Source organism: Castor canadensis, chromosome 1 (assembly GCF_047511655.1).
Source record: "Castor canadensis chromosome 1, mCasCan1.hap1v2, whole genome shotgun sequence".
In the NCBI taxonomy this organism is placed as follows: domain Eukaryota; kingdom Metazoa; phylum Chordata; class Mammalia; order Rodentia; family Castoridae; genus Castor; species Castor canadensis.
The window spans coordinates 146,891,709-146,918,521 of NC_133386.1; the positions used below are offsets into that span (position 1 = coordinate 146,891,709).

At 39.9% G+C, this 26,813-nt stretch overlaps 1 protein-coding gene across 1 annotated transcript; it reads right to left on the reverse strand.

The window, feature by feature from the left end:
• Nucleotides 1–12,960: 12,960 nt before the first annotated feature.
• Nucleotides 12,961–13,905, reverse strand: LOC109701880 (olfactory receptor 10A3). Its single transcript, XM_020187327.2, has one exon. The coding sequence runs from the start codon at nt 13,903–13,905 to the stop codon at nt 12,961–12,963; it is 945 nt and encodes a 314-aa protein (XP_020042916.2).
• Between the last annotated feature and the right edge of the window lie 12,908 nt (nt 13,906–26,813).

The window sequence follows — 26,813 nt, forward strand, 5'->3', positions numbered from 1 at the left end:
TCAGTGGGAAATGGACCCACATACTCTGAGGAAAGGGAATTTTCATTCACAGAATCCAATAGAAGGACTCCTCATAAACCATTCACCATGGTGGGATTATAGTCCAGACATGCAGCAGTAGCATACCTCAGGGATGGGAAGTGCTATTAACATGTTCTTTCATTATCCACACCCAATAGGACCCCATGGGGGCTCCCTTATAATACCTGTATGTCCTATGTGTGGATGTCATTGTTTGCATCACAGGTGACAATTTGTGAGCAGTCATAAAGATGTAATGATGTATGCACTTTTCTATGTGTATTCTAAATTCAATGAACAATGTGTGAACAATATTTCAGACATGCTAAATAGGATAAAATGGAATATATTAATATCAATATTGATTTCATTCATTGATATAACAATAATCAAAAAGTGAAGATTAACACACCTTTCTAGATGTTTGAGAAAGCAAATTGACAGCAAAAAAATACATATGGGAAGGTTTAAATGAAAGGATATTGAATGGTAATGAGGATTAATATGAGATTAAAAAGAACACATTTTATGACCCTATATTCATTCCAAATATCTGTAAAATCTTGAAAATTGATTTTTACCAGAAAGAAAATATTAATCAAAATACAATATATGCATGTGTGAAATGCCATGATTAAGTACCTTTGTGTTTCACTAATATAAGTTAATTAAATATATACTATTTAAAAATAGAATAAATTTAATTTATGCTAATTTAAAAAGAAAGAAAATCTTAATAAATTACAAAATTGTAGAAATTGTACAAGCAGCATTCCTTGCAATAAAACTGTAAAAAGAACCAAAAGTAGAAAGGAAAATAAATGTCTTAGGAACAAGGAAAATAAGCTAAAACAGGGGGTAAACTCTCATCCTAGTGCCATAAAAATATAATATGTACACACATAAATATATTTAGAGCCATAGGAAATTTAGAACAAATGTACATCAACCAATTCTGAGTGAATATTTCTAGGAATGGTATTGGAGAGGAGAGTTGGTTATTTTTGAGAAACACTTTGTATTTTTATTTCATATATATATTTATCTTTGAATACATTACTTTTGTAATAAACAAAGGCAATTCTTTTTGTAACAGGAAATGAATACAGATTTTTAAATGGCAAGAAAGAGATGTTAGTGTCCTCCTAGAAATTACCCTAAACAACAAAATCAATGAGAAACAGGAATAAACCTCATGTTTTAAAAAAACACTAGGACTATTTTACCCTAACTTACAATATAGGAGAGGGACTGACATATGCAATGAGGTGAAGAGGCTGTGTGTGGTGCAGGAAAGATGCTGCAGGGCAATTCAAAGAAAGACAGAAGAGCCTGGTTCTTTAAACCATGGTTCTCAAAGTGTGATCCCCAGGTCAGCAGCATCAGAAGCCCAGGGATATATCAGAGATGCACATTACCAGACACCACTTCAGGTCTACTGCAATACATACTCTTTGGGTGGAACTCAACCAAAAGTGTCTTAGTCTCTGTCTAGGTATTACTAGAAGAGGTTAAAATATGCTATGCTGACATATTCACTGTGTAATTAAAGGTGTAACTTCACTCTGACACTTAGAAGCAGGAGATTACCTTCCCATGTAAAAATGTGGCATCTTTATTCTCAAGGATGAGAGGTTGAGACCCAGAGAAGCTCATAAAGTAACTCATGTTTTAAGCCTCTGCACATAATTTAGCTGCTTCTTTAAAATGTACCATTGATCATGCAACTCAGTACATAGGCAACTGGCTGTGCTTCTGAGTTCTTCATTTCTTTAAGATAGCTCTTCTATCTTGCATCAATTCAGTTCTCTGACCTAGACAGGACCTTGTGAGTATGGGGTAGAATTTTTCTACTCTTATATTCTGATACACACTAAAACTTGAGAATCATGGCAGTGGCACAACCCAGAGGACACAAGCATAGTCTTCTTGTTTCACCAATGAGCAGTGGATGGGAAAGCTGCTAATGAAGGCTTTCCTGGATCTGTTTTGACACAAGAAAGAAGCAGGTTCACGTGGATGACCAAAGGATCACATGGATCTATGACAGTTTCAGAAATCCATAAATTAGTGAGATTATATGATACAATGTGATCTTTAATTATGCCAAGAAAAAAATAACTCATCTTTAGCATAAAGGTTTACTCTGTATTGTTCAGCAACACTTCTCAAATGCTAAATTGTCTCCAAGTTACCTGTGAATTTTGCTAAATGCAGATTGGAACTTATAATACCTGCATCAAGATTTAGGGGAGTTTGTGAGGAATATTTCTGCTAATCATGGATATTCATGCTGACTTGAAACATGGCCTGGCCTCTTCCCCAAACAACCATTATGCAGATATTTGTTCAAGAAAGAACACACCCTTTCCATGATTGGAAATGATCCAAAGATACTTCACATTGCAGTAACACAAAGAAACTAAAGAGAAAAGGAGGAAAGGAATGAACAAAAGCAATAAATAACATATTAAGAATATTCAATAAAGCAACATGGTATAGATATAAATTGACACAGAAGTAGACCTAAAAATTTCAAAGCCTTACAAAGTAAGTACCTGTCTGAAATTTAAGCACAAACCAAAACTAAGTGCATACTCAGGAAGACATGGAAAAGCAACAAAAATGGATAAAACCCTAATTAATAGAGGTCAAGGAAAGTGATGAATTTTAAGAATCACAAAAATGATGTTCACATGGAAAGTATCACTAAACACTACCTACAGAAAAATAGTGCGAAAGAGAGAACAGAATGGCTAGAGGTGTGGCTCAAGAGGTAGAGCACTTCCTCACCAAGCACAAGAACCTAGGTTTAATCATCAGTCCTGAAAAAAAAATAATAAAGTAAGTAAGTATCATTTTGAGGGAAGCATGGTGGCACACACATGAAATACCAGCTGCTTAGGAGATGGAAGTGGAGGAGTGTCAGTTCAAGAACAGCCTGGGCAAAGTTAGTAAGATGCTGTTTCAAAAATAAAATAAAAACAAAAGGGTTGACTGTATAGGTCAAGTGGTAGAACACTTTCCTAGCACATGTGAGACCATGGATTCTATCCCCAGTACAGCAAAATGTTAAATTAAATTAAGTGTTTAAAAAGGGAGAGTGTATAGAACAGTCAAGCAAAATAAAATGGAAAAAAATACAATTTTAAATAGAGTGTATCCTCCCAATATATCCTTTCCCTCTCTCAATTTAAAGCATGAATACAACACAGTTTTAGTTACATTGTGGCAGAGATGGAGGTGCAATGCTGAGATTCTTCTGTTAGAAAGGACTTGCTGCATGGGTACAAAGATGTGGTTAGTCCATTTCTGTGAGCTACATTAGTATCAGCCTCAGCTTTTCATCTGAGGTCACTGTCTTATTGGAAATGTTCTAGTCAAAGACTGAGCAATGATCTAGCACTTCTGACCCATCACAGCATCCCTTATGGACACTTGAAAACTCCCTGTTAGGCTGGAAGAAGATGCTTGTTCCTCACAGGGCTCCTCCTTCCAACTCTGCTTCAGTCCTTTCCTTTTGAAAGTGTTTGCACTCTTAATAGCATCTCAGTGTCTGCTAAATAGAGATCTAGACAAAATAGGATTAGGGAGTGGATATTTATAACCTGTTGGCCAGGAGGATCTTGATCTCATCCTTGATGGATGTTCAGTCAACACCTGGCACAGCACAGAAGTTCACTGATAAGAGATTTTGGAAATGATAATGTGGAATTATATACCACAGAGGGAAATGCACTGGCCACTGCCATGATTCTGTGTTAAAATACACGAGGTCACTAAGAGGATGTTATATGTGAGAGTACTGGAATTGTTATTCCTAAATTGTGTTGATCTGCACATAATGCTGAATGCAATCATTAAAATGAAGTTTGAGTGCCAAGGAGAAAAACAAGCCTTTATCTCTTCTAAACAGCAAGCAGAAAAGGCTGAAGCTCCATTATAGCATTTTAGAGTCACAATGCCTGAGGCTGGGTGTGGTAGTGCCTACCTGTAATCCCAGATATAACATAGGTGGTAGAAGTAGTATAGCAGGGAGGAGGATCAGAAGACAAACAGACTAGGCCTGAGTTCTGATAAAGTAGCAGGGAGGTAGGGATGGCATAGCAGAGAGATAAAACCTGAGGAATCTAAATGTGGAGAGGGTCACATAGCATTGGGGAGGGGAGAAGTCATATAGCTCTAGGGTAAAGTAGCCTACAGAATTGTATATAGCCATATATGGATTAGGCCTTGCTTTTTGTTTCTGTAACCTGCTTGCAAGAGTATATAAGGTGAGACTCAGCCTTTGGATACGAGTCTGCTGGGACTGTCCCAGCACAATAAAATGTTGCTTCCTGCTAAACTGCCTCAGTGTCCCATATCTCAGCTTGAGATTCCCACAGTATTTCTTGGAGGTTCACTTGCCACGATTGTAGAGATGGTAATTTGTCACCTCCCTTGTCACTGGGGTGCATCCCCAGACCGCTGGGAGAAGATCTTGCCAGGTAGCAATGGACAGCTTGATCTGGAGAAGAGACTTATCCTCCTGGTGAGTCGAGGTGAAGGCCTTGGATGCACAACAGAACCCGGAGAGGCTCAGGAACCAACAAGGGGAGGGGAGCACTGCTTGTCAGACTGGTAAGAACCCAGGTTAGAATTCAGGCACCTTGGGAGGCAGAAGGGGAGATTGATCACCTCCCAGAGAGCACTAGTAATCACCTACTGGAGTGAAACCGTGTCTCTCAGATTCAGGGAGTAGGGCAGAAGCACTGTGCTGTGTGAAAGTGTGTGAAAATGTGAGCCTAAGATGCAGCCCAGCTGCAAAGTGAGTGAGGAGTCCTGATCAATGGGTCTGTGGCAAACTCATAGGGTCAACGGTGAGCCCTAACAGGACCTCTGGTCCAAGATTTATACTCACTATGGCCAGGAGGTGCCTAAATCTCCCTGAGGGAAGCAGCAGGAGATGGACAAAGCAAGTGAGGACCCCTAACCTCTCCTCTAGAAACCCCTCCCCCTCTGTGTCTGTCTTGCTGACTGGTTAAGGGAGGAAATGGGTGGAAATCAGAGTAAAAACACTGCCCTAGAGTGTATGATTAAAAACTTTAAAAAGGGATTTAAATGGAGACTATGGAGTAAACTTAACTCCTAACAAGCATAGGGCCCTTTGTGAAGTAAATTGGACTGCTCTTGGTGTAGGGTGGCTCCAAGAAGGGTCACTAGATTAAACTGTGGTTAATGAAGTTTGTAGAATAATTGTAGGAAACCCTGGACACCCAGAAAATTTTCCCTATATTGATTCCCTGGCAGGATGCTGTCCTCAGCAGGCCTACATAGCTAAGTCCTTACTGGGAAGAGGCCTGTAGAATTATGATAGCTAGGATGGTTGCATAGTGTAGAGAAAAAGCAGAGAAGCCTATACTGCCTGAGGAGCCAGCGAAAGTACCACCATCCTATATGCCACTTTATCCACCTAGCCAGCAGCCCCAGTTCCACACCTCCACCTCCAACACTGGATTGGGAAGCTCAAGGGATAATCACACCTGTAAAATCTGGTTCAGAAGCCTCTGGGACCTCAACTCTCTAACCCCCATGAGTCCTATAGACAGACATACAACTATTACTGGGGCTACAAGAGACCAGGTCTGCCGCTACTTCTTAATGGCTAGACAATGCAGTCTTAGGAGTCATGAAGTAAGGCATGAATTCCCTTATCTCCCTGATTGCCCTGTGGGCCTGTTGGGCAAGCAATTTCTATGCAAACTGAGGGCACAGATAACTTTTGATTCAGATGGCACAGAATCCTTTAAGTTGAGAGGACCTGAGGCAAAGACTCTAATCCTCACGGTTGCGCAAGAGGAGGAATGGCAGCTCTATGCCCCTGAGGGGAGGCCCCCTGAGATTCCTGAGCTTCCCTTCAAGATTCCAGGTGTATGAGATGAAGATAACCCCCAGGCCTGGCCCGAAATGTGCCCCCAGTGGTAGAGGAACTAAAGCCAGGAGTCACCCCCATCAGGCAGAAACAGTACTTCATTCCTTGCAAGGCCAAGTTCGGAATTCAAAAACACTTTGACAGACTCTTAAAATATGGGACCCTCTGATCTTATCAGTCATCCTGGAACACATCCTTACTACCAGTCCAGAAACTGGGAAGTGAAGATTTCAGGCCACTTTAGGACCTCTAGACAGTAAATTCAGCAACTGTCACTTTTCACCCAGTAGCCCCAGATCCATACATGCTTTTAGGGCTTCACCAGCTGAGGCAAAAATTTTTACCTGCCTAGATCTTAAAAATACATTCTTCTGCATCCACAAGGCCCCACAGAGCCAGCCTATTTTTACCTTCCAGTGGGAAAATCTCAACACTGGGAAAAAGGGGGCAACTAACCTAGACTCAATTTCCACAAGATTTCAAAAGTTCACCCACTATTTTTGGAACTGCCCTGGCTTCTGACCTAAAAGCTTTCTTACCTGGCCAGCATGGTTTCACACTCCTCCAGTACATAGATGACCTCCTGCTGTCTGGACTAACACAGGAGGACTGTATGGAAGGGACACATCTTCTCCTTTCTCTTTTATGGGAGGCAGGATACAAAGTCTCTAGGAAAAAGGCCCAGATTTGCCAAACACTGTCAAATATCTCACCTTTCATCTGTCCCAGGGGCAATGCAGGCTCCATCCTGAGAGGAAACAGGCTGTGTATTCAATCCCAGTCCCTAAGACCTCCCAGCAAATTAGTAAATTTTGGGGAGCTGAGGGTTTCTGTTGAATCTGGATATCTAACTACTCCCTCTTGGCCAAACCCCTCTATGAAGCCACAAAGCAGGGAAAACAGGAGCCTGTAGTGTGGGGAAGGGAGCAAGAGAAAGCCTTAAAAGAAATCAAGGGGCACTCAAATGCCCCTGCTCTAGGCCTGCTGGATGTATGTCCTTTTCCTGTATGTCCATGAGTGAAAGGAAACAGCTACTAGGGTCCTGATTCAGTTACTGGGCTCCTGGCAACGGCTTGTGGCTTACTTGTCAAAACAACTTGATGCCATTTCCTGAGGCTCACCACCTTGTCTGCATGCTATGGCAGCCACTGCTGCCCTGGTGACAGAAGCAAACATGCTCACCCTAAAGCAAGAACTCACTTTCTAGGTTCCCCACTCTGTCCTAAAACTCATGCAGTATAAGGGAAATTATTGGCTGACTAATTCTTGTATGGTCAAATACCAGAGTATGCTATGTGAAAACCTGAACATCCACCTGGAGGTTGTTAAGACCCTAAACCCAGCCACTCTATTCCCGATTGACTCAGACCCCCAGAAGCATGACTGCTTAGAGTTTATGGATGAGGTTTCTCAAGCTGGCCAGAACTAACCAACCAACCAATGGGCAATCCAGATGCTGAATATTTCACAGATGGCAGCAGCTTTGTCTGGGTTGGCACATGCTTTGCCAGTTATGCAGTGGTAACTTTGGATTCAGTTACTGAGGCTCATTCACTGCCACTAGGCACTTAGTGCAAAAGGCTGAACTTGTCACCTTCACACAGGCACTCCAGCTCATGGCAGGAGTACAAGTAAACATTTATACTGACTAAATATGCCTTCACAACCATTCATGTCCATTGCACCTTATATAAGGAGAAGGGACTCATTAACTTGGGAGGAAAAAATATCAAGTATGGGCAGGAAATCCTTGAACTGCTAGACTCTGTGTGGGCTCTAAAATAGGTGGCATTTATACACTGCCAAGGGCACCAAAAGGGAGATGCAACAATTGCCCCAGGAAACCAGAAAGCTGACAAAGAGGCCAAACATGTGGCTCTCACAAAGGGACCAGCCCCAGCTGTTCTGACAGCTGCCTTGTTCCCGTGCCCCTTAGCTGAATGGGACCCACAGTACACACCACAAGAACAGGCTTGGTTTAAGACTGAGGAGGGAAATTTTCTACCAAACAGATGGTGGAAGTTTGTTGATGGCCACATTACCATACCTGAGTCACTGACCTCTACATTTATCAATCAGTTCCACAAAGGAACTTATTCAGGGCAAACAGCCCTTGAAACTACTCTGGCTCAACATTTTTTATGTCCCCAAGCTCTCCAGCATAAGTAAGGCAGTATGTGAAAGATGCACCGTATGTGCTAAAAATAACCCCAGAGGAGCTGAGGGCGCCCCTCTGGCACAGAGTGTTGGTGGGATTACTCCTGAAAACTTTATTGTGGACTTCACTGAAATGCCATGAGTTTTGGGATGCAAATATCTGTTGGTATTTGTTTGTTCCTTCTCAGGATGGGCGGTAGCCTTCCTCTCACGAACTAAAAAGGCCAAGGAGGTGGCCAGATGTCTGTTAAAGGAAATCATCCCTTGGTTTGGAATACTTCTGTCAATTGGGTCAGATAATGGGCCAGCCTTTGTGGCAGTGGTGGTACAGGTAATGGCTAAAGACTTAGGAATCACCTGGAAGTTGGGTTCAGCCTACAGCCCCCAGAGTTCAGAAAAAGTAGAGTGCATGAACAGAACCCTAAAATCACAGTTAAGAGAACTGTGTCAGGAGACCCATCTGCAGTGGGATAAATTACTGTCCATAGCATTACTGAGGATTTAGTCTAGCCCCACAAAATGGACAGGGCTCTCACACTTTGAAGTCCTTTATCGATGCCCATCCCCCTTAATCAATGGCACACAGGTTGACCTTAAGGATGCTGGTCCTCGGGTTGACTCTCTCAAAGATCAATGACTGGATCCAGGAGAGACTTCCTGTCAGCCTAACAACTCCTACACACCCATACAGGCTAGAGGATTCCTATGGGTAAAGGAATGGAATGTCTAACTGCTAAAGCCTCATTGGAGAGGCCCTTTTTGTTATCTTGTGTACTCCCACTACAGTTAAAGTAGCAGAGATTGCTCCTTGGATCCACCACCGTCCAGTCAAGCCAGCTTCTCTCAGGTGGTAGTGCATCCCTGATCTGGCTTCACTGTGTAAAACAGCCCTCTGGAACCTAAGTGCCCTCTCTCAGCTGATTCTGCTTCCCAAGAAATAACCAAGGGCCATGAATGATGGGATGACAGCCTTGCTCTGGTCACCCCCAATTGCTGACAAGTCTATGCACAGCAGAAGCTTGAGGAGTCAACTCTCCAATGGGATAAACTGGTAAATTATTTCACTGTAATGCACTATCAGCCCTTGTCTGTATCTGTTGCTGTAGTTCTTATCTTACTCTTCACCATAGGTTTGCAGAAATCGCCCCTGCAGACTGGACTCATGGTGAAAGGTTTTTATTAGCTCTTCTACCTCTTTTGGGCATAATGCATAATTACTATTTTTTGTTATGATATTGGTTTCCCTTCATAGTCCCAGATCCTTCATCCTGTGACTTAAGCATGCATACTACCCAGATAGGAATTGTTGTCACTAGGACTTTGCTTTTCCATAGTTACTACTCCTGTGCAGGCACTGTCATTGGGTCATGCACTCACAACCATACCACCTATTTTGTGTGTTCCTATGTTAACCAGAATATTTACTTCAACCCCACCTACTGCCCTCAGGAGCAATGGCTAGAAGTCCAAAGCTTTCACAATGCTGGGAGCCTCATTAACTATACCAGGATTAGTGATCTTAACAAACCTGTGTCCATATACTTTGATATGTGTGCAGCAATAGCTAAAAACACTCTATTTGGGGTTACTGTGGGGGCTTAGCCTGCGAAAGGCTGAATATAGGCTGAATGATAATTACATGTGTCCAAAAAATAACCCACATGTCAGTTATTGGGGTCCCATGAAGGACCTTTATTGGACTATGCAGTGTTGGCAAAGGAAAGGACCCATCACCCTTCTCCAGAGAGGGGAAACAGCATCTGACTGCACTCTTGGCACTTGTAACCCTGTAAATTTTACCATTTTCAATCTCAGTGAACCCAACTGGGAGATGAGACAGTCGATTGGCATTTTAATTGATGGAAAGGGTGAGGACCCCAGTACTCTACTACACTTCAGGCTCATTACAATTACCCATGAGAGTTCCACTTACCAAGTCTTTCATTCCTTTTATGAGGAAATGAAAAGTGAGTTCCCTGTTTCTGTCAAGACTAAAAATTTGCTCCTCTCGCTGGCCAAGTCCATAGCCCAGACACTAAATGTCACTTCATGTTATGTTTAGGGAGGAATCAATATGGGAGACCATTGGCCACAGGAAATAAGGAAGGTGACCCACAGGAGCCCTTTAATGAGACTGCTTTCCTAAAACATAAGAAAGGTGCTTGGCCCCTAAAAACTTCCATCATTGGAAATTATTGTATTTCCCACCCAGAAAGCCAGTTCTCCACCTCTGTATGGAATTTAACTTGTTTAGGACAGAAGTTATACAATGACCCTACCCCAGAGACCCAATGTGGGGAGCTCCAAATCACACAGAACCCCAGTCCCACCCACTGGCCAACCTCTCTAATTGCTGAAATCTTGGAACAATCTTACCCCAAACATAGATTGGCGGGTGCCCAGGAGGCTATATTGGATCTGTGGGAAGCAAGCTTATACAGTGCTACCTAGCAGCTGGTTTGGGTCTTGCATGCTAGGCTCATCAGACCATCCTTCTTCTTGCTTCCCCTCAGACAGGATGAAAAACTGGGAGTCGCCATATATGAAGAAAGAGTAAGTAGACAAAAAGGGGTGCCTTACAAGTTGGCAATTGGAAAGATAATGAATATCCTCCTGTGTGAATTATTCAATACTATGGTCCTGCCACTTGGGCAGAAGACGAATCCTGGGGCTACCTTGCCCATATACATATATGTGTGTGTGTGTGTGTGTGTGTGTGTGTGTGTGTGTGTGCTCATCCACATCATCAGACTGCAGGCAGTTATAATTTGTTGAAATTATAACTAATGAAACCGCAAGAGCTCTCAATTTGCTAGCAAAACAAAGCACTAAGATGCACAATGCCATCTATCAAAACTGCTTGGCTTTAGACTACTATTTGCTGGCTTCTGACAGAGGAGTTTGTTGAAAATTTAACCTGAGCAACTGCTACTTACAGATTGGTGATGAAGGAAAGGTCACAGAAGAAATCACAGACAAACTGAGAAAGCTTGCCCATGTCCCTGTCCAGACTTGGAGAGGATGGGATCCCAATGACTTGTCTGGAGGACAGTTCTCTGACTTGGGCAGATTCAAAACCCCAATAGGGGCTATGGGCCTAGTCCTGCGAGCATGCTTCGTACTGCCCTGGTATCGCAGTCTATCAGGACTATTATGGAAGCTGTTATAGAAAGAAAAATGGCTGCACATGTAAAGATGCTATGGAAATACAAACCCCTAGATCAAGATGATCTCTTTGACCCTAGGTGGGTCTTAGCATCAAAGGGGATAATAATATAGCAGGGTGGAGGATCAGAAGAAAAACAGACTAGACCAGTGTTCTGATAAAGTAGCAGGGAGGTAAGGATGGCATAGCAGAGAAATAAAATCTGAGGAATCTAAACATGGAGAGAGTCACGGAGCATTGGGGATGGGGAAAAGTCATGTAGCACTAGGGTAAAGTAGCCTATAGAATTATATATAACCATATGTGGATTAGACCTTGCTTTCTGCTTCTGTAAAGTGCTTGCAAGTGTATATAAGGTGAGACCCCTTGTTCTTGGGGCTCAGCCTTTGGACATGAGTCCGCTGGGTCTGTGCTGGTACAATAAACGTTGCTTCCTGCTAAACTGCCTCAGTGTCCCATAACTCAGCTTGACATTCCCACAACAGACAGTAGGAGGATCATGTCCAAGAACAACAGGGCAAAAGCACAGAAAAATAATTGAGACAACAAGAGCTGTGGGTGGGACACAAGTGTTAGAGTGCTTTAGCCTTTAGTTCAAACTCCAATGCTGAAAAACAAAAACAAAAAGAGTCACGGTGCTTGAACTTCAAATACTATGATTTACCACTTTATTCCCAGCCATGGAGATAAATTAAATACAATAGAACTCACATGATGCAGATTCTATATAAAAGTCCCTACTTATTCTATAAGTGCAACATGAAAATAGGACACAATCATGAAATTGTTCAAATATGACAACTGTGAAACTATTTGTTTGAAAGGTCACATAATTACTTATGTAACCCAAAGAACTCAGCAAATAGTCACAACTAGTTAACTGCATTGTTCTGCAATAAACAACAATAGAAATGAATCATTCATCATTCATAAACAAAATGTCTGGAAGCATTTTGCCCACAAATGGACATGGAATAAAAGTCTCTAAAATAGTTGTCTATGGGTTAATATGATAGTAATTTTGCAAGTGAGAGTTCAGGGAACTTCCCATACAGTTCTCTGGGGACCAACAGATTTATTTGCATAAATATTTGTAAAAATACTAAGAGAAATATAGTTTGGGATTATTACCGGTGTGAATTCATGAAGTGAGATTATCCCCTCCAAAAAGAAAACATATATTTAAAATCTTAATGGAATAGCTTTTCTCTCCAATAATAAGAATCACTCCCCTGGTGTCTTGAAGTTCTGGCTGTCATGGAGGCTCAGTGTGCCTTCATGTCGGTCTGACATACATAGAAACATTTTTTAAAGTGATTTGCAATAATTATTAGAATATATAAGCTCAAAACTCTTCATCTAGTCAGTCCCCCTTTGAGGAATCAATCACACAGAAATAAAATCATCAAACATAAAAAAGTGCAGAACTAGATTATTTATTGAAGCCTTATCTTAATAGTGATATTCTAGTAATGACCTGGAGAAATGGATGAACACATTATTACATCATGAGCTATTATAACTTGTATACCTCTTTTAAAAATGACTGCAGTATTTAACAGAGAGGGATCCTGTATATGTTTCCCAACCTGGAGGAATCAAGAAATTAAGCATTCTCATACCAAGCAATAAGTTTTTACCATTTAGTCAATTCATATAGAGTTCAGTTGGGCAATGTTGAACTATCACATGGTCTCTCAACAATTCAGACTGAGTATAAAACCACTTTTTTGCTCCATAATTTCACCAAAGCCCTTTTCATCTCATTGTTGCGCAGACTATAAATAAGTGGATTCAGTAGAGGCGTGAGCAATGTGTAGGCCAATGACATCAGTTTCTTGGTGTCTGGTGAATACCTGGATTTGGGTTGTAAATACGTCATACTGGCTGTGCCATAGAAGAGGGTTACTGACGTGAGATGTGAGGCACAGGTGGAAAAGGCCTTTTGCCTCCCAGTGTTTGATGGCATCTTCAGGACAGCAAATAGAATTCGAATGTAAGACAAAAGGATCAACAGGAAGGGAACCATGACAATCAAAATAGTACCTGTGAAGGCATAGATTTCAAACAGGAAGATGTCTGCACATACAAGCTCCAGTACTGGGGGAGTCTCACAGGAGAGATGATTGATTTCATTGGATCCACAAAAGGGAAAACTAAATACCCATGTTGTCTGCACAGTAGCCACCATGATCCCCGAGACCCACGAGAACATCACTAATTTCACAAAAACCCTTCTGTCCATAATCACCGGGTAGGTCAGAGGATGGCAGATTGCAGCATATCTGTCATAAGCCATTGCTCCCAGGAGAAAACATTCAGTCCCACCAAAAAGAAGAATGAAATACATTTGTGCAAAACAGCCAGCAAAAGAGATGGTTGCCTTGTCAGTGGACAGGACCACCAGCATTTCAGGCATGATGGTTGTACTGAAACTCACTTCCACCACGGATAAGTTCTGCAGGAAGAGGTACATGGGGACATGGAGACGCTGGTCCAGGAAGATGACAGCTATAATGATGGCATTTCCCATAAGGATCACCAGATAAATCACCAAGAAAGCCCCAAACGTCTGCTCTTGGAGTTCAGGAATGTTAGAAAAACCCAACAAGATGAATTCAACCACAGAGCTTTCATTTTGCCTCCTCATCTCAGTAATGGGGTCTTATATTGTTTTGAGAGACTTCCTACGTAAAGATTGAAGTCACAGTGCAGTAGCTGAGATTTCAAGTGTGAACCTTTTAATAGAAAATGGAACAACAGGCTCATCTTGAAAGGACTTCGCACTGGTACTTTTGAAGAATGGCCAAGAATGTGTAGTAGTGAATCTTTAAAATACAAATCAAGAATTGAAAAGACTTAGCTCAGAAATTTTATTTTATGATCACAATGTAACAGAAGATATTATCTTGCAACTTTTATGCTATGTAGTAAAAAAATTAACTATACCAAGCTGGTGGCATGGCTCTAGTGGAAGAGCACTTTAGCCCTAGGCCTTGACTTCAAACCCCACTACCACAAAAATAAAATTGTATTTTTTATTCATTTATTCACATGTACATACATTTTTGGGGTCATTTCTCCTCCCTGCACCCCACCCCCACCTTTGTCCCCCCCAAATGTATTCTTAAAACATGCACAGGATTGCATTATTTAGAGTGCATTGTTGATTACATTCATGCAATCATGTGCATCTCTGTTCTTTTTATTTGTATATTCATATATGATTTTAAATTAAAGAAGTTCAAATTAGGGAAGTCACAAAAAATGAAAAAAATTAAAACTAATGATAGTTCAAGTTTTAAACATGTTTTTGGTAAATATCTATTATAAATGCCAAAATTCAAAGTGCAATTATAATACTTTGTTAAACAAGAAAAATAAAAATAATATAACTAAAGAGATACAGCAATGTCTAAAAGGCTTAAACCATAGATAAGCTTATCTTAAAAGTAACATGGATTCAAACATATTTCTGCTCAGACTCTCCCTAATTATATTGAAATTTGCCTCAATGAGAAACTTTTTTTCTTTTTATTTTTTTAACAATGAGAAATTTTAGAGATCAATTCCTCATTGCCTGCCCTTAAGATTATAATGTGCCTTTTAGGGCATTAGGAAATATCACTTAGATATTTCTGTGGCTTAAGATATCTCTACCTACCCTCAACACTCATACATGAATTACAAAGTTCATTGAATCATTACCCAGTCAACAAACAGGGGTTAAGCCTCTACCACAGGAAAGCCTCTGACACCCCTTACAAGTAAACATGACCAAATAAACTGAACAGAGAGGTCATCCCTGACCACACTGTACACAGCAGCAGCCTCTACCTATTATGCAGCAATCTCCAACTCCCACTTCCTCGGTTTACTATTTTGTCATAGCACTAGTTATCAACTAAAATAACACGAATCTATTTGGGCTTTATGCTTAGATCTTACTAGTATTTTAGGATTGAATTCCCCCATTCTAAAATGTAAACTGCAAGAAGACAAGAACTTTGTTCTATTCTTTACTGAATTCTTGGGTCTTAGAACAGGTAATAAAGGATATAATAAATGCTAAACAAATATTTAATGAATGGATAGAGGAGCAATTATTAAAATGAAGAGAACACAGACTCTGAAGAAATATTGTGTCTCGTGGAAAAATAAATCAAAGACAAAGGAACAGAGACGTCCTACATTTAATACTTGGCTTTGAGGCCCTTTTGGGAGGTTGGAAATAGGAAACTGCTGACTTGCTGGGCATGGTCCCAGTTACTCAAGAGACCGAAATCAATAGGATTGCAGGTCAAGGCCAGTCTAGGCAAAAAGTTTATGAGACCTCATCAACCAATAATAGCTGGGCATGGTAGTACATCATCCCTGTCATCCCAGCTATGCATGATCGTGATCCAGGCCTGCCTGGCATAAATGCCAAAAACTATTCAAAAAATAAAGCAAAAAGGGCTGGGGATATGGCTCAAATGGTAGAGCTCCTTCCCAGCAAGATCAAAGCCCTGAGTTTAAACAACAGTACCAGTGAAAGGAAAAAAAAAGAAAAAGAAAAAGAAGAAAGGAACAAAGGAAGGAAGGACTACAGGCTGCAGGGCCTCCATTCCGTTCAGATGGGGACCAGGATGAAGGAGCGTAGAATAATGGGAGGAGGCTTAGCAGGCACACATCCCACATGAGTCTCTAGACCAGCCATTCCCACACAGAGCTGACTATTTTCCTCCAATCTAATTGCCTTCCAGAGCCCCTTTTCTAGGCAAAGTTCTCCTTTCTCTCTGCATCATCCAGACCAATGCTTCCTGTTTCCAGCATTTACCTCTCTCCGTCAGCCCCATAAATCTTTAGAACATGAAATCCCTTTGGCCTCGGCACATTCATTCCCACTGACCCTGTCCAGCTTGCTGCTTCCTTTCAACCCCTTTTCCTCCTCCCTTCATTATATCTGACTCACTGGCTTTCCATGTTTTGTAACTTCTTCTCCAAACTGTACTTTATCCTTTCATCAAATAGCCACATCCTTCCTCCCAGAGCCTTCAGGTCTCCCCTGCTCCATAGACTAAAATGCTCCCTTCTTGGGCTGGCATGTAAGGGGAACCAAAGTGTAACAACTGTTTTAGAAATTTAAATGAGAGAAAAATTACTTTTGAATGGAGGGGGACATTGAGTAGCCATCATTACAGGATGTCAAGAATGGAAGGGCCATCAAGTGAAGAAGAAAAGGGTAAGGAAGGCTGGCCACTCCAGCTTAGTATAGAATAGAGGTCTTTGTGTAAGATTTTGAAAACCAGCAGAATTGCAGTTAGGACATAAGGAAGCCAGAGGACAGAAAAACTGAGCAAGCTGAAGGCATGCAGTCTTGCATACAGAGCACTAGGACATTAGCAGAGAGTAAAAGTCTGGTTGACTTGTCAGTCTGACCATGATGACACTAAAACAAAACATCTATATATTAATTATTTTAAAATATTCTTTGGAGGCCAAACCATGTCCTAAAACAAGTGAAACGTACTCTGTAGGAGCCCAATTCAAATAGACAAAATGATATATTCCGTTTCAAATGTAAAAACACCAAGCTTGTAAAATAAGAAAATTTATAGGATCTTCTTAAAAATAAACACACTTTAGGGGACGGATAAAGCAAAGTTACAGAAAAAAATGTAAATCACTGCCTTCATGAGTGATTAAAAACAAAAAACTGAATTTAAATGTGCCATTTTTCCCCTGAACATAAAGCAACCTAATGCTAATTTGCCTAACTCACTCACATATTCTGCTGTTTTGACATTAACCTTATGACCTTGAGCAAATAACTCTTTCTGGGTTTCATCTTTCTACAGGAATGGCCTTGCTTCTGACCACTTTCACCCAAATGCCTTCAGCTACATACCTCCATGAATTGATGATTTATGCAAGCAAACTACCTTCTAATCATTATCCAAATGTTATGTGAATATGAGAGGGAGAGCAATCAACTTTCTTACCTGATCTGGGTTGTCACTTAATAAGTATTTCCAGATGACAATGAGAAATGGGAGAAACCCACTAACAGGTACTCAAGCAAAATCTTTAGTGCCTTACCAATTTACCATCCTTAATTTTTACCCCATTTAATGAGATGTTTTGCCTCCTTAGTTTAAAAAAAAAAAACACTCCTGTGAATACAACTCAGTGATTTGGTACATTGATTTTATAACATTTTATTTCCTGGGAGAAGCTTTCTCTAGAGAGCATATATTATACTCATATAAACTTTCCTCTATGGAGATAAGAAAGCTCAAACACAGAAATTCAGAGCATCGGTCCTCCACTTTTCTACAAGGAATAATAAGCGTGTCATCACACTAGAGACTCAATTCCACCATGAACTCCCCCATTAAGAAAATGAAAGCAGAGCTGAATGAATTTAGTAAACAGGCACAGAGGAGAAGGGGGGAAGGGATGCAGGCTTGAGCCAGGACACAGTGATCTAGATAAGGACTTGACTGGATGGCAGATAGCTTCTACAATGATAGGAAATGTGTTAAGGCAAGTAGGCTACAGTTGTTTTGTGGAAAACTTAGATATCATCACCAAAACTTTTCATATTTTCTAGTAGGGATACAGGCACACTAAAATTTGGAGGAAATTTTTTGGAGAAAAATGTCAACCATATAATTTTTACAATTAGAGTATTTTCTTTCTTTATAGTTAGAGTTTTTTGGCAGTACTGAGTTTGAACTCAGGACCTCATCCCAGGCATTCTACCACATAAGCCAGGACCTTTTTGCTTTGATTATTTTTGAAATGAGGTCTTGTGTTTATGTACAACATACCTGGACCACGATCCTGTGATTTCCCATGTATCTGGGATCACAGGCACACACCACCATACCCAGCTTTTATTGATTAAGATGGGCGCTTGCTAACTTTTTTGACCAGGCAGATTTTGAGCCACAATCCTCCCAATCCCTGCTTCCCAAGTAGCTAAAATATAGAAGTGAGCCACCATGCCTAGCTTAGTTGGAGCTTTTTAACTTGAAGTCAAAACATCTGCGTTAATTGAATGATTATGAACAAATCATGTAGCTTCTTTGGCTCTATTATTTTTTGGTAAAATAAAGAAAGTGTTATTCATCTCATGGGGTCTGAATAAAAGTCAGGGGACTCGGGTTTCAGTCTAAACAGACTCAGCCAATCAATGCAACCATTGGGTAAGTCCCAGCAGAGCTCATTCTTTAGGGATGAATGCGTCTGCAGGCTTGGCTTTACTCAAAGGTCAAATAAGGTGGCTAGGACTTGAATTCTTTGTCTTCTCATCTCTGCTTTCCTGGAGTAGGTTCCATTCTCAATGAAGATTGCTCCTTCCAGCAACAATAGGCTGCCAATAACACTTAGGGATACATCTTCTCTAATCTGAGTCTTGTGGGAAATGTACCAGTTATCCTGAGGAAAAAGGGTTTTCATTCACAAAAACTAATCCAAGAACTTCTCCTACATCCTTCACTGTTATCCTTCAGTGTGGTGGGATTATATACCATCCATGAATCAGACATTGTGACTGTCAGTGAGATGCATGCTACCTAATATGTAATTTTCATAGCATCTGCCCCATAACTGGGTATGGCATCAACCCCAACTATACATACTTGAAAATGTTTAATGAAAAAACTCCCTAATGGAAATGAAAGTGTTGTCCCTAGAGGAATGAAGTCAATGAATGATAGTGATTCAGCATGCTAATGCCCTATGCATATGTAGAAGTGTACTGTCTAAATTATTGTAAGACTATAAGAAGATAAGGTGAATGGTGAGAACCAACAAACTTTCATTAGTTGTTTTTGCAAGACAGACTGATCAAAATGAAAAGGCAGTCTACGGACTGGGAGAAAATATTTGCAAACTATATATATATATAGTAAGGAGTTAATATTCAAAATATATAAGAAACTCACAATTCAATAGCAAAAAAAGCAAAATGGAATGAAATAAAATAACTTGATTTTAAAATAGACAAAGAAACTATGAATTCCAATGAATGTGGCAGAACAATAAAAATTACAGAGGATATGAATGTGGAAAGTAAGGGAGAATGGCAAATGTTAGTAAGAGAGAAAATGGGGCACAACAAAAAACAAGGGCAGAAAAAAAGCATAAATAAATCACTTCAAAGGATTTGTACACCTTTTGGGCTGGTTCATAAGTCAAGGAGTGAGTGGAAAGGGGTCTTTTTAAAAGTCAAAGGGTGAACAGTCATACACCTACCAATGAATGAGTCTTCTTTGAATTCACCATCCCTACACTGAACAGGCTGAGAGTCTAATTGTAAAAGACGTTGCTATGAGCTCTATGCAGATGCTCCTTCTGTCATGACAAAAAAAAAAAACTCACTGCAACCCTTGAACTGGGGAATGGAAAAGTGTGACATACAGAAATTAATCATCTTTCTTATAGCTATAAACTAAGAAAGAAAGCAATAGCGTTAAGTCCCATCAGTAGGCAGTGAGATCAGCAACAATTTGTGTGTGTGTGTGTGTGTGTGTGAGTATTGAATTTCTGCCAATGATCTAAAAAAAGAAAGAGGAAATTCTAATTTGTCTAAGAATATTTTCAGTAATAACAATTGCCTGTATCAAAAAACGGATCTAGAAAACTCCTGCTGCAATGCCAGTGGGGTCTAGAAGTGCATCGCCCATGATGAAACAAGAATCGTCACTGTTTATGATGACCCCCCTCACAAGGGTCAAGAAGTAGGGGCAACAAGTAAATTTATTTACTAAAGACTTGACTTCCTCATGCCCTGACAGGCATTTAAATAGCCAGTGTCAGTAACTAAGGTGAAAAGTGTTAGGTCGTTGCGGATGGGGAGGGCGAATCGGAGCCAAATAACAAAGCAAGCAGGCTTAAAGCAGGCTTTATTGAGAGTACGCTCTCGGGCGAGGTTCACCATCCCCAAAGAACAGGGCAAGAGAAGTCATGCCAGAGAAATGGCAGCCCAGTTTTTATAACCTGGGTGAAGTCAAGAGCTTAAGGCATCTTGGCGTTGGCATAGGTCAAGGTCTGGTGGGGAGGAGCTCAGGGTAATATGTATCTATAGTATAGGTGGGGACCCATTGCCCATCGGCAGGAGTTGCCATGGGGAGAGAAAGGAGGAGGGTGAAGTGGAAAGTCTCTGATCGCCATGGGGTAGCTGCCCCCCTGCCAAACAAAAAGTACCAGAAGGGAGAAGGAATGAACTGACCAAAAAAACAAAGAACTAGACTGTGCAATTAAAACAATATTGGATACCTTTCTCTCCTGTATTCCATGAAATGATTTCCCCCATCATGAAGACCTATGTGATATAATTCTAGTAGGATTTCAAAAGTGGCAACCGAGGGCACAAAGATCATCTCTTTGATAAATGGTGGAAAACTGAATATTGATATAAAAGAATGAAATTGGACCCTTATCTTACACCATATACAAAAGTCAACTATAAGTGAATTAAGGACCCAAATGTAAGACCTAAAGTCAAAAGCATAAAACTCCTAGAAGAAAACATGGGGAAAGCTCCCTGACATTGGTGTTTGCAATGGTTTTTTAGATATGACACCAAAACCTCAGGCAACAAAAGTAAAAGTTGTTGCGTGGGGGGCTTTTTTGTTTCTTTGCTTTTTAGGACAGAGTCTCAGTGTGTTGCCTGGACTCTTGGGCTCAAGTGATCCTCTCACCTTAGCCTCTCATGTAGCTGGAATTATAGGCACTCACTGCTGTGTCCAGCTTATTATTGGGTTTTTTATTTCAAACCACAATGATTGTTGCTAGTGTATAGGAAAGCAATAAACTTTTTTTTTCATTTTTCTTTTATTATTCATATGTGCATACAAGGCTTGGATCACTTCTCCCCCCTGCCCCCACCCCTTCCCTTACCACCCACTTTGCCCACTCCCTCTCCCCCCCTCAATACCCAGCAGAAACTATTAGCAATAAACTTTTGTATATTAATTTTGTATCCTCCAGAGAGGTTTTTTAACCAATCCTTTGGAATTTTCTACATAGATAATCATGTCATCTGAGAACAAGAATAGTTTTATTTCTTCCCTCACAATTGGAATACTTTTTATTTCCTCTTCTTCTCTTACTACATTGCTAGAATGTCCAACTCTGTACTGAATAGGAGTGGTTAGAGAGAACACTCTTGCCTTGTTCCTGATCCTATGAGGAAAGCATCCAGTTTTTCATTAAGTATGCTTTTATTCTTAGGGCTTTTGTAAATATTCTTTATCAAACTGAGGAAATTTCCCTCTATTCTTCACTTGCTGGGTTTCTTGTTTGGTTTGTTTGTTTACTTGCTTGTTTGTTTTTCTGTGGTGCAGGGGATCAAACCCAGGGGCTCATGCAATCTAGGCAAGCATTTTACCAGAGTTACAGCCTTAGCTGCTGAGAGTTTTGATTGTGATGGATGTTGAATTTTGTCAAATGCTTTTTCTGCATCTATTCATATGATCACATAAGTGTTCTTCTTTAGTCTATTGATGTAATGGATTACACTAGTTGATTTTTGTGGTAGTATTTTTTTGTGAACACAGAGCCTTGCCCAAGCTAGGCAAGTGCTCTACTACTTGAGCCACACCACAGTCCTTTTGTTTTTATTTTTGCTTTTGAGACAGAGTTGTACTTATTTTGCCCAAACTGGCCTAAAATTTACAATCCTTCTGCCTTAGTCTCTCAAGTAGCTGGGATTGTAGGCATGTACTACCACACCTGGTTTCATTAATTGATTTCTGAATATTGAGCCAGTCTGTGTACCTGAAATAAATCTCATTTGCTCATGGTGTCTACTTCTTTTACACAATGTCATATTCAATTTGCTTCAAAAATTCTTTTTTTGAGTATTTCTTGCTTGTATGTCCATGAAGACTATTGTCAATGATATTTTAGGTACGTAAAAATGAACAGTCAATTCACAATAAATGGTAGGTAATTGGCCAATAAAAACATACATAGTCATTCAACATAACTTCTCATGGGAAAAATCCAAATTAAAACCACAATTGGAACACTAAGTACAGAGGCTCTCGCCTGTCGTCCATACTTAGGAAGATCATTTGAGCCCAAGAATTCATGGCCAGCCTGAGAAATAGAGCAACAGCCTATCTAAAAAATATGCACATAGATGCCACTCTGCACCCACCAGACTAGCTAAAGTAAACAAAAAACTGATAATGCCAAGAATTATTGGTAAGGATTTGGAATAATAGGAACTCATATACTGTTGATACAGGTAGACTGATTCAACCATTTTGAAAAACTGTACACCATTATCTTCCAAAGCTGAAGGTACACATACTATGTGACCCAGAAATCCCAGTTCTAGCTTCAACCAACACAAATGAGTACATATGTACAGGAAAGGACATTCAAAATGATCGTGGCAATGTTATCTATAATATATAAAAAATCATCAGAGACTACTTTGAGAACCTATATTCAAATAAATTTGAAAATCTAAAAGAAATGGACAGATTTCTAGATACATATGATCATCCAAAACTGAACCAAGAGGAAATTAATCACCTGAATAGACCTATAACACAAAATGAAATTGAAGCAGCAATCAAGAGTCTCCCCAAAAAGAAAAGTCCAGGACCTGATGGATTCTCTGCTGAATTCTATCAGACCTTTAAAGAAGAACTGATACCAACCCTCCTTAAACTGTTCCACGAAATAGAAAGGGAAGGAAAACTGCCAAACACATTTTATGAAGCCACTATTACACTTATCCCAAAACCAGGCAAAGACACCTCCAAAAAGGAGAACTATAGGCCAATCTCCTTAATGAACATTGATGCAAAAATCCTCAACAAAATAATGGCAAATCGAATTCAGCAACACATCAAAAAGATTATTCACCACGACCAGGTAGGCTTCATCCCAGGGATGCAGGGGTGGTTCAACATACGAAAATCAATAAACGTAATAAACCACATTAACAGAAGCAAAGACAAAAACCACTTGATCATCTCAATAGATGCAGAAAAAGCCTTTGATAAGATCCAACATCATTTCATGATAAAAGCTCTAAGAAAACTAGGAATAGAAGGAAAGTTCCTCAACATTATAAAAGCTATATATGACAAACCTACAGCCAGCATTATACTTAACGGAGAAAAATTAAAACCATTCCCTCTAAAATCAGGAACCAGACAAGGATGCCCACTATCTCCACTCCTATTCAACATAGTACTGGAATTCCTAGCCAGAGCAATTAGGCAAGAAGAAGGAATAAAAGGAATACAAATAGGTAAAGAAACTGTCAAAATATCCCTATTTGCAGACGACATGATCCTATACCTTAAAGACCCAAAAAACTCTACTCAGAAGCTTCTAGACATCATCAATAGCTATAGCAAGGTAGCAGGATATAAAATCAACATAGAAAAACCATTAGCATTTCTATACACTAACAATGAGCAAACGGAAAAAGAATGTATGAAAACAATTCCATTTACAATAGCCTCAAAAAAAATCAAATACCTAGGTGTAAACCTAACAAAAGATGTGAAAGACCTCTACAAGGAAAACTATACACTTCTGAAGAAAGAGATTGAGGAAGACTATAGAAAGTGGAGAGATCTCCCATGCTCATGGATTGGTAGAATCAACATAGTAAAAATGTCTATACTCCCAAAAGTAATCTACATGTTTAATGCAATTCCCATCAAAATTCCAATGACATTCATTAAAGAGATTGAAAAATCTACTGTGAAATTTATATGGAAACACAAGAGGCCACGAATAGCCAAGGCAATACTCAGTCAAAAGAACAATGCAGGAGGTATCACAATACCTGACTTCAAACTATATTACAAAGCAATAATAATAAAAACAGCATGGTACTGGCACAAAAACAGACATGAAGACCAGTGGAACAGAATAGAGGATCCAGATATGAAGCCACACAACTATAAGCAACTTATCTTTGACAAAGGAGCTAAAAATATACGATGGAGAAATAGCAGCCTCTTCAACAAAAACTGCTGGGAAAACTGGTTAGCAGTCTGCAAAAAACTGAAACTAGATCCATGTATATCACCCTATACCAAGATTAACTCAAAATGGATCAAGGATCTTAATATCAGACCCCAAACTCTTAAGTTGATACAAGAAAGAGTAGGAAATACTCTGGAGTTAGTAGGTATAGGTAAGAACTTTCTCAATGAAACCCCAGCAGCACAGCAACTAAGAGATAGCATAGATAAATGGGACCTCATAAAACTAAAAAGCTTCTGTTCATCAAAAGAAATGGTCTCTAAACTGAAGAGAACACCCACAGAGTGGGAGAAAATATTTGCCAATTATACATCAGACAAAGGACTGATAACCAGAATATACAGGGAACTTAAAAAACTATATTCTCCCAAAACTAATGAACCAATAAAGAAATGGGCATGTGAACTAAACAGAACTTTCTCAAAAGAAGAAATTCAAATGGCCAGAAAACACATGAAAAAATGCTCACCATCTCTAGCAATAAAGGAAATGCAAATTAAAACCACACTAAGATTCCACCTCACCCCTGTTAGAATAGCCATCATCAGCAACACCACCAACAACAGGTGTTGGCGAGGATGCGGGGAAAAAGGAACCCTCTTACACTGTTGGTGGGAATGTAGACTAGTACAACCACTCTGGAAAAAAATTTGGAGGCTACTTAAAAAGCTGGACATCGATCTACCATTTGATCCAGCAATACCACTCTTGGGGATATACCCAAAAGACTGTTACTCCAGAGGCACCTGCACATCCATGTTTATTGCGGCACTATTCACAATAGCCAAGTTATGGAAACAGCCAAGATGCCCCACCACTGACGAATGGATTAAGAAAATGTGGTATCTATACACAATGGAATTTTATGCAGCCATGAAGAAGAACGAAATGTTATCATTCACTGGTAAATGGATGGAATTGGAGAACATCATTCTGAGTGAGGTTAGCCTGGCTCAAAAGACCAAAAATCGTATGTTCTCCCTCATATGTGGACATTAGATCAAGGGCAAACACAACAAGGGGATTGGACTATGAGCACATGATAAAAGCGAGAGCACACAAGGGAGGGGTGAGGATAGGTAAGACACCTAAAAAACTAGCTAGCATTTGTTGCCCTTAATGCAGAGAAACTAAAGCAGATACCTTAAAGCAACTGAGGCCAATAGGAAAAGGGGACCAGGAACTAGAGAAAAGGTTAGATCAAAAAGAATTAACCTAGAAGGTAACACCCACGCACAGGAAATCAATGTGAGTCAATGCCCTGTATAGCTATCCTTATCTCAACCAGCAAAACCCCTTGTTCCTTCCTATTATTGCTTATACTCTCTCTACAACAAAATTAGAGATAAGGGCAAAATAGTTTCTGCTGGGTATTGAAGGGGGGAGCGGGAGGGGGTGGAGTGGGTGGTAAGGGAGGGGGTGGGGGCAGGGGGGAGAAAGAAACCAAGCCTTGTATGCACATATGAATAATAAAAGAAAAATGAAAAAAAAAAATGGAAGTTGAGGGAAAAAAGCCCAAACGAACAAAACATTTATGTAACTTTTTAAAGTAGACAAAACTGAACCACAAATGTACGTAAATGCCTGACATGAAATAAGAGCTTGAAAATGTGTTAGCTCTTCTCATTGCCTTTTTTCCTGCTGCTCTAATGATAGTAGCAGCAGTAATAGTTGTAAGACTTATAATCCCTAAATCATAAATATTGCTACTTTCATTTTATGACTTTTTAGGAGTAATGCTTGGAAAGGATAGGTTACTTGGCCAGAAAGTAGCAGATATGGAACGTGGGACCAGGTTTATTCAACTTTCGTTGAGTGTCCCCTTTTCAGTAAATCAGACTAATCCTCACATCAAATGATGAATATTCACTAGCAGCAATGCATATAAGTAATGTGTATTTATCATTTTTAGCCAATTAAAAAATTCTGTTATCTCTGGCATGATTTTGACAAACTTATAACATCAATAGAAGTTCCTTTTGGTTCAGGTGAAATCCACTACCAGGCATTATTTCCATCTAGTGGAGACTTGTTATGTAACTTTAAACTTAAATCTTCCTTTTCCAAATTTCCAGTATCATTGTATCAAAATATTAGCTACACAAACTTATACTATTATCCTAAAAAAGTATGATTTTGGTTTCTGCAGTTTCAGCTACCTGATTCAACTAAGTCCAAAAGCATCCAATAGAAAATCCCAGAAATCAATAATTCATAAGTTTAAAACACATGCTGCTACGAGTAGCGTGATGAAATCTCACACTTTCCTATGCTGATCCATGGTACCTCGCCTGTTAGTCACCTAATGGTCAACTCAGTTATCAGATCAGTTGCCACAGTGTTCGCAGAGCTCATATTTAAGTAACCCTTACACAGTAGCCTAACACTACATCACTTCATCTCCTCACATAGGTGTGGCATTATCTCATATCATCACAAGAAGAGTGACTACAGAATAATAAGATATTTTGAGACAGAGATCCCACAATCACATAACTCTTATCCACAGCACATTAACTTTTCTTTTTATTATTAGTTGGTAAT